Source organism: Anguilla rostrata, chromosome 2 (assembly GCF_018555375.3).
Source record: "Anguilla rostrata isolate EN2019 chromosome 2, ASM1855537v3, whole genome shotgun sequence".
In the NCBI taxonomy this organism is placed as follows: Eukaryota; Metazoa; Chordata; class Actinopteri; order Anguilliformes; family Anguillidae; genus Anguilla; species Anguilla rostrata.
This window is the reverse complement of record NC_057934.1, coordinates 11,077,616-11,086,430: the sequence shown is the minus strand read 5'-3', so window position 1 is coordinate 11,086,430 and position 8,815 is coordinate 11,077,616. Positions and strand designations below refer to the sequence as shown.

Here is an 8,815-nt window from a genome sequence, read left to right as displayed (position 1 = left end):
AATCTGGGACAGGGCACTTCACTTCATTCACAGTGACATTTCCTTCACTTGCGTGTAGGCATGAATGCAGTGTAATTACAGTGGGGAAAGAGTGAAATTTCAGTGTGCCCGAGTGCCTTGAATTCTGCCACTCAAACGGGAATAATACTAACAGCCTGTGAAGAGGCAGGCGGTAATGCTGGAAAAAGGGAGAAGAGCAGCTTGCTAATTAAATGATTGGCCTTGTAATGGCATAGAGGGGTTTGTGTTTTCAAATGTGTCATCGCTTATGTTGCTGTTAGTGGTGGGAACAGCGAGATGGACTGTGTGTGTTCAGTACTGTGGCTACTCCATAATACATTTTAAAAAAGCAGACTAGCACAATGGCTTCCCTGACAGGAATGCTTTGCCTTTACTTTGTCAAGAACACGTTTAAAAACAAGGATTTCAGCAAACGCGTTTCAGCATTATTTAATGTTGTGGCTGTAGTGTGCTGAAAGCTATTTAAATGGAAGACATATGAAATATGTTAGACAAAAGCGAAGGTTTTTTTGAAGAGCTTTATTCCTTCCTGGAGTGTTCACAATGTAACCATCTTTAAAATCTGTAACTGAAAGCATACAGCGGTGATTGAACACATGCGAGACTTGCAAAGTCCAGGGGCGTCTTACTGTATCCGAACACAAGAGGGAGACTGTGAGCAATGCTCTTGCAACAGGTGAAGACAAAGTACAAGTTTGGGAGCATGATGAAACCCTTAAACGTTCAGTACAGAACTTCCTCAGCTGTTAGCAACAGCATAACATTCAAGCCTTATTCGTTCTGAAAAAGAAAAAACAAAACAAAAACAAACCATTCGCTCAGTAGTTGGCAGTGCAAAGAAGGAACGAAAGAAGGAAAAAAGATACATTCACAGTTTACAGGCAAAAGAGCGACACAGTGGGGTTTTGGGGGGGGCTTTAGAAACATTTGCGATGAACAATGGAAGGGCCAGCTTCATCGTACTCCTGCTTGCTGATCCACATCTGCTGGAAGGTGGAGAGGGAGGCCAGGATGGAGCCTCCTATCCAGACAGAGTACTTGCGCTCGGGGGGTGCGATGATCTAGGAATGCACAGGAGGTCATAGATAGTCAGGTGAAAGGTAAACTACTATGGAAAACAGCTGTTTTTTTCTTTACAAATACAAGCACTATGTGAGAAACATCTTCAGGACTGTCTCTTCCTGATACATTAGAAAGAGTTATTTTTGACTAACACCTGAGTAGACTTCTAAAGAGCATTGGAAAATATCAAAAATTTCCACAAAACCCTTTGAATGTTTTCTGACACATGCCCTATCCAGGTTTACAGATGGTCTTCCTTTAAGAGGCTTTAAGACGTACCTTGATCTTCATGGTGCTGGGGGCCAAAGCAGTGATCTCCTTCTGCATTCTGTCAGCAATCCCAGGATACATGGTGGTGCCTCCAGACAGGACATTGTTTGCGTAGAGGTCCTTGCGGATGTCAATGTCGCACTTCATGATGCTGTTGTAGGTGGTTTCATGAATGCCAGCTGATTCCATACCTGGGGGTCACAAGAGTTGGTTACAACATTCTGAAGAAATGAACATGAACGGAGAAGAAAATGTGACAAGTTTATGTTGATCTGTTTGTCAAAGAATCAGGAGTAGCCCAGGAAAAAATGCATGTCTTGCATTTAATCACAATGGCCAATGATAAAATTCCATTCGACGGGTTATTACTGCTGTATGAATGTGTATAAAGGCACACAGACGGGGGGGGGGGGGGGTGTGGTAAGGTACCGATGAAGGATGGCTGGAAGAGGGTCTCGGGGCAGCGGAACCTCTCATTGCCAATGGTGATGACCTGCCCATCGGGAAGCTCGTAGCTCTTCTCCAGAGAGGAGGAGGAGGCAGCGGTGGCCATCTCATTCTCAAAATCCAGGGCGACGTAGCACAGCTTCTCCTTGATGTCACGGACGATTTCTCTTTCAGCTGCAGATGGCAGAATTGAGCAGTGAGGTAAACACAGAACATGACTGCATATGGAGGAGTGCCTGAGATGGAACGATCTACTGGAAAGTCCCTAGCATACTTGTACTATACAAACAGGACACAAGGGAAAGCAGAGGAATTCCAGCGGTGGAAATCGGCAGGAGCATAATTATCATTTTAAACTGTCCAGAGTTAGAAACCTATGATGTCACAACTAGCGGAGAATCTACAGCCCTAAGCCGCTGCCGGTCCCTGGCTCCGCAGTGCTCCGCCCACTCAGGTCTCGGCTCCACCCACCAGTTGTGACGAAGGAGTAGCCCCGTTCGGTCAGGATCTTCATGAGGTAGTCTGTGAGATCGCGGCCAGCCAGATCCAAGCGCATGATGGCGTGGGGCAGGGCGTAGCCCTCGTAAATGGGCACGTTGTGGGTAACACCATCACCGGAGTCCAGGACAATGCCTGCCAAAGAAGAGAAAGCAGTGGATTTTATGCGCCCCTCCGAACATCCGGTGTGACGTGAGGGCACTACTGTAGAGGTGTAGGGGAACTCACCTGTGGTGCGGCCAGAAGCGTAGAGGGACAGCACTGCCTGGATAGCCACATACATGGCTGGCACGTTGAAGGTCTCAAACATGATCTAAAGCAGGGAAAACATCTTGTCTCAATCAATGTGTAGAAATGGGTAGATGGTACATACAGCCCCACCATTTCATTATAGCTGAGAATGCAACTTTGTGAATGGTTCATCCAGCCATACATGATGCTTTACTCATTAATAATGTTTTAAACGTATTATATCTCTCAAAACCCTAATTCTGTTCATTATGAAATTTCAATACTTTTGATTCAGGTGACAATTCAGTTCACAGAATCATTGTGCTTTGACTGAATTCCCAGAATTCTTTGCTGAGGACCTGTGTGTTCACATCACCTGTGTCATCTTCTCCCTGTTGGCTTTCGGATTTAAGGGGGCTTCAGTCAGCAGAGTGGGGTGCTCTTCGGGGGCCACACGGAGCTCATTGTAGAAGGAATGATGCCAGATCTAAAGAGCAGCCCGAACAAGCAAACCCATCAATCACACAGCTACAACAACCTATCGTGTTAGGCATTTGACCCAACTGAATTTACATTATTACTGCCATTCCACAATAGAATAGTAGCAGAGGGCTTTGCAGAACTCAACATCAAAATATTGTGTAATACTGGCATAAATATTAAAGAGGTAAAAAGATAACTAGGTTGTACCATCTGTAAGGCCATCTGCTGAGGCATGACTATCTGTTCTTGGAAGCGGTTATGCTGTGTGTTCACTCTTAGTCACCAGAGCTCTTAATCACATGGTGCTCGTTCCGGAGTAAGCTGGTTCATGACACAACAGCTCATGGCCTTTGCTGAAGTTAAATGAGGGCAATGGTGCGTCATAATCCCTTGGCACAAATATCTATGTTAACTGTACATTTAACTCATGCATTTACTCATTTATTTCCTATCGTGCTGTTCTGCCTAACTTCCCCACTGATTTCTTTTGAGAAAATTCCTATGCCCCCCCCCCCGCCTCTCTCTCTCTCTCTCTCTCTCTCTCTCTTTCAATTTCAATTTCGGTTTCCTTTATTGGCAGGGCAACTACAGCCATAGTGCCAAAGCAACACATACAATACACAGAGGAATGGAAACCACATATACAACATGCGACAAGTATGGCCCACAACACTATAAGGATAACAATAACAATAACCTCAATAATAATAATAATAATGATATTCACATAGTGTAAAAAGGTGTGAAGAACATAACAAAAATATAGCATTTATCTTTCTCTCTCTCTCTCTCTCTCCCTCTCTCTCTCTCTACCCCCCCTCTCCCCTCGTCTCTCTCTCTCTCTCTCTCTACGCCCCTACCCTAGTCTCTCTCTCTCTCTCTCTACCCCCCCACCCTCGTCTCTCTCTCTCTCTCTCTCTCTCTCTCTCTCTCTCTCACTGTGCTTTGGTGTGAGGACTCTGCTTCTTAAACTCAAACTGAAAGTGTGCAGAGCAGTGACCCGGCCATCCCGACTCCTCACCTTTTCCATGTCGTCCCAGTTGGTAATGATGCCGTGCTCAATGGGGTACTTCAGAGTCAGGATACCTCTCTTACTCTGTGCCTCGTCTCCAACGTAACTGTCCTTCTGGCCCATTCCCACCATCACGCCCTTTTAGGAGATAAATATGGGATGAGGGTTAGTCCATCTGACGCCAACTGCAGTGTGTGGTGAATGTTACTACAGCCCAACACAAATGCAGTGGCATATATATATATATATATATTTTTTTTTTTTTTTTTTGAATGATTGTAAGGGCTGACTATAAAACCTCAATGTGATTAATGCGAGTTTGGTTAAAGATATATCCCTTTAAAATGCTGAAGTGAGAAATAAGGTGACTGCAAACTGTAGATGATCAAAAAGATTTATATGATAAGAAGAATTATATGATCGAAGGATGTTTCTGTTGATGAAAAAGTAAAATGTTTTTTTTTTTCAACTTTGTTGCATTGAAATGTACAAAGGTCAAAAGTTAACCCACACCATGCCATGATTACCCGGCTCTAGGCTTCCTCACCTGGTGCCTGGGACGACCCACGATGGAGGGGAACACTGCCCTGGGGGCGTCATCCCCGGCGAAGCCTGCCTTACACAGACCGGAGCCGTTGTCACACACGAGGGCGGTGCTCTCTTCATCGTCACACATTGCTGCTTCTCTTTGCCTTCCTCACTCAGACGGGAAACAATCACTGTGAGCAGAGCGCTGGGTGTTAGCCATCGTAGTCCCAGACTGGCATAGTGCATGAACCTCTGTGTGTGTGTGTGTGTGTGTGTGTGTATGTGTTATGTGAGTGGATGTGTGTGTGTGTGTGTGTGTGTGCGTGTGTGTCTACATGTATTGCTTCTTGTGCAGGGACCACACCCATCTTTCCTTGAATGCAGAAATCAGCAGTGAGTGAAAAAGAAAAACATATTCCTTGTAGGCATTATACCTACAAGGCAATTTATTCCTAAAATTATTAAGAAAATACATAATAGCCTTCCATTATATCAATTTATGTGGAGTATTTCATTAAAAAACAATGTATTTATATTCCTAATTTAGATTTTTATTTTTAGTTATGCTCAAATCATATTGAATACTCTCTTATTCAGATACTGACCAAAAGCATTTAAATGTGGGTATAGTAAAGCATATCCATTTGAGGTGAAACAATAAAAAACACAGTGTTAAAAAAAAACTGTTTCTGTAAGCTGCTGCCATCAAGTGGATTGTACTACGCTCCCTGGTGAATGAATGTTGTATCCTGGGAAAACTTCCTAATTAGGAAATGATGTGGAATGATGTCTGTCTATGGTTGCACGGCACTCTTTCCCTGGCCCTGCCTGCCTTCAGCAGCCAAAAAGGAAAAAAAAAAAAAAAAAGGAGGATGGATGTGAGAGGGGAGAGGGCAGTCGCTGCGTAGCCACAGCAGGAATCCTAGAGAACCATATTTAGTAATAAACGTTAAAACTCCGAGGAATCGCGCTGCTCGAGCCAGAGCTCCAGCCTGACCAAACATCCCAGAAGCGGCCGCTCTCTGCCTCTCACTGCCAGTACTGGACTGGCCCTGACACCTACAGCTCTCTCTCGCCCTCCGCCACGGATCACCCCAGCTAAACAGCCAGCATCACCAACATAAAATAACCCAGCGGCTGTCAATCACTTGGGCCAATGCAAAGCGCAAATCTCAGTTTCTTGCACGGGGAAAATAGTACACGATAGGCAGAGGATTTACTCTTTTCACATAATGAAGCTTGCAGCTTGCATCTTGTAGCCAAACAGATCATAAAATGATCACGGAATTGCAATAAAATAACAACAACAACAATCTCAGCACCAGCTATATGGTCACGCATCATGAGACAGAAGCAGCGCACATCAACACAAGCATCTGCATCAATGACACCTCAAAGGATTCACCTCAGAAATTTCCAACGAATCTCGTGGCAAACAAGCAACTCAGATGTGCAGTAGATTCACAGATTTACATACAGACTTACAGCATGACAAAAAAAAAACTCAAGCTACATCACCATTACCTCAACAAACTTGTCTTGCATTTTGCATGCACATTCCAGATCACTTAAGCACAAACAATGAGAGAATATTTGGCAGTCTGGTTAAAAATTCACACAGTAATTGCGGTATAATGACCTTAATCTGGCCCACATGGGGGTGTGTCAGATTAGCGGTGGCAGCGAGGCTAGCGGAGTGTCTGAAGAGCATCCCACTTACCCTGACAGTGCCTGGCCGGGGGGGTTTTGCCGCTCGGGGATGGTGTACTACACATCTTCCAGGGGAGCGCTTATGTAGCTTCCTGCCCCCCTCCTCCCCCTCCCACATCCCAAACAAGGAGCTGGGGCCTCGGGTAGCCCGCAGCCTCACCACAGCACTGCCTTATAGGGCCGGTCGCAGAAAAAAGCCCAATCCTGGTGGCCCGTTGAGGCCCCCTGTCTGATGTGCGCGGGGGCATTCCAGGGGCCTTCCGCTACCGGCGATCTCAGAACCCCCTCCCACCCCCCACCCCCCGCCCCTTCAGGAACATAAACAAAATGCAGAGCCATTCGCAGCGCATGCTCAAACTCACTGACACCCCTTGCCCGCCCAGAAGGAGAAAAACGAGGTAAAAGGTGTGGCACCTGTGCGTGAGGGCGTGTTATAGGACATCTGGTGCCAAGGAGCTGACCCTGAAATGCAAGGGTTGCGGGTTCAATTCCCAGGTGAGACATTGCCTGGTACCCCTCAGCTGGGTAGTTAAGCAGCTCTATTAATGGAAAGTGCGCTGCTCTGGATAGCAATGTTTGATATGCAAATAAATACAGTTTTATTTGACAGATATTGGATGTTTCGGGGGCTCTACTATTTACAATGTAAAGAGATGTGTAGCCTACATTAAGGAAAATAACACAAGGCTTCAAATGTGAGCAAAATGTTTATTGTACTGACAACAGTAGCATTAAACATCTGATAATATCCATGCCCACCATCAAACGTCACATTTATGAATGAAATTCTGTTATTTATCTTGGGCCTTGATATGCATGAAATTGGCTTTGATTTGAAACTCTCATTTCCCCCTATGCAGACACAACTTTTTGGTTTTTGGTTTTTGGTTTATGGTCTCCAGAATTTCACTTTCAACATAACTATGAAAGGTCATTGTCTTTTTATTGTATGAGTATACATAGACTAAGACACTTCTGCTTTATGGAAATCTATATGCCCGGTTTCAGTGAGGGCATATAGAGGGAGTGGTTTAATAATGGACATATGATAACTCTTCATACAATGAAGAGCTGCGGTGTTTAAAAAATAAATAAATAAATAACTTTTACTGTTATTCTTTGAATGCTTTTTTAAGCTTTCAGCCTTTGTAAGAAGGGGACCACTTGGAAAGAATGCACCAACCACAATACAGCAAATCCAATAGCAAATGCAGGCAATGCAAGAAAATAAGACATTCTGCTTTTCAGAGAACTTTTAAAATCAAAATGTAATCAACAGACATTGCAGTCTGACCATTCGTGTACTGTATACTACAGCAAGCCTAGAAGCATTGGAAAATACTACAGCCTAATTTAGACAGGGTGCTGCTGGCTGGGTGCATAGATGTCATCAGCGACTGCAAATGACGTTATGACCTGTTCAGCGCCAGAAAGGTGAAACCCGATGCTCGACATATCCTTTTTTATCCCTTTTAAATCAATATCCTATTCATAGGGATATTTTGGCAGAGCAGAAAATTGATTGGCTGAGAAGCCCCGAGATGACACTGGACCTTCATTTGTCATTTTAACAATTGTTTAGATGCGTGTGATGCTCTGTGTTCATACTTCTCGCTTGTTTGAGTGAGTTCACCATTGGAGGGATTTTTATTCCATTGGCTTTGAATGTGGACTGGTGTGGAGCAGGCTCTCGGTTTGTTCTTTATATTGCGTATTTTTAAAGAAAGCTGAGCATGTGTCGGCATTGGGGTCTTTTCCAAGTGTATGCACTACTGGAAAATTTCAGCCAGAAAAAAAAATGATTGGAATGTTGGTTGTTTACTGCGATGCAAGATTGGGTTGTGGCCAGGGCCTCACTGATTTTGAAGAGGCTAATATCCCGGTATCAAAGGGAGAGTGTGCCAGTGTAACACAATGGTGAGGCAGCTGGGCTTGTAAATAAAACATTCTGCGTTTAATTCCCAGTGGAATCACTGTACCCTTCTGCAAGGTACTTATGAATTCCTTCACTAAAATATCCGGCAGCATGAATGGAATGTATGCAAAAATGTAACCTTTGTAAGTCACTCGGGTTAAGAGTATCAGGGAAATGTTGTAATGTAACTAAACTGGACACTTCTAGAATTCAAAATTGGGGCTTCCAAAACAATTGTCTCAACAAATGCAGTAAAACTTCAGAGTTTTTGAAGAACAGGACTACTTTATAACCTGTGACTCTGAATAACAAACAGGCTTCTTACTCCCCTGAAGACTAGTACAGATTTCCTTTGCATTGCTGCTGATCCCTGGTTTGTCTGTCTGCTATGTCAGGCAAGGACACTAATCCTTGGTGTTTGCCTTGCACTGGGTGTGGGAATATAATGTATGATCTAATTAGACCCTAAAACAGTTACATGACAGTTTTTAGCTAACCTTTTTTCATTACAATACTGACAATATTGGTTGACAATACAAACTTGATAATAGTGATTTTTTCTTAAAGAATATCTTCTGTTCAAGGACATTTTCCATTAAAATAAAATAAAGGGGTGCAAGATCAGTAACACAACAATA

At 43.8% G+C, this 8,815-nt stretch overlaps 1 protein-coding gene across 1 annotated transcript; it reads right to left on the bottom strand.

Annotated features, from left to right (window-relative positions):
- Window positions 1-816: 816 nt before the first annotated feature.
- acta2 (actin alpha 2, smooth muscle) lies at window positions 817-6,424 on the bottom strand. The gene is made up of 9 exons (XM_064319812.1): window positions 6,273-6,424; window positions 4,572-4,743; window positions 4,034-4,162; window positions 2,906-3,016; window positions 2,527-2,611; window positions 2,272-2,433; window positions 1,783-1,974; window positions 1,363-1,544; window positions 817-1,082 (listed from the first exon to the last, which is right to left on the bottom strand). Exons 2-9 carry the CDS (start codon window positions 4,698-4,700, stop codon window positions 939-941), a joined length of 1,134 nt encoding a protein of 377 aa, XP_064175882.1. The 5' UTR covers window positions 4,701-4,743; window positions 6,273-6,424; the 3' UTR covers window positions 817-938.
- Between the last annotated feature and the right edge of the window lie 2,391 nt (window positions 6,425-8,815).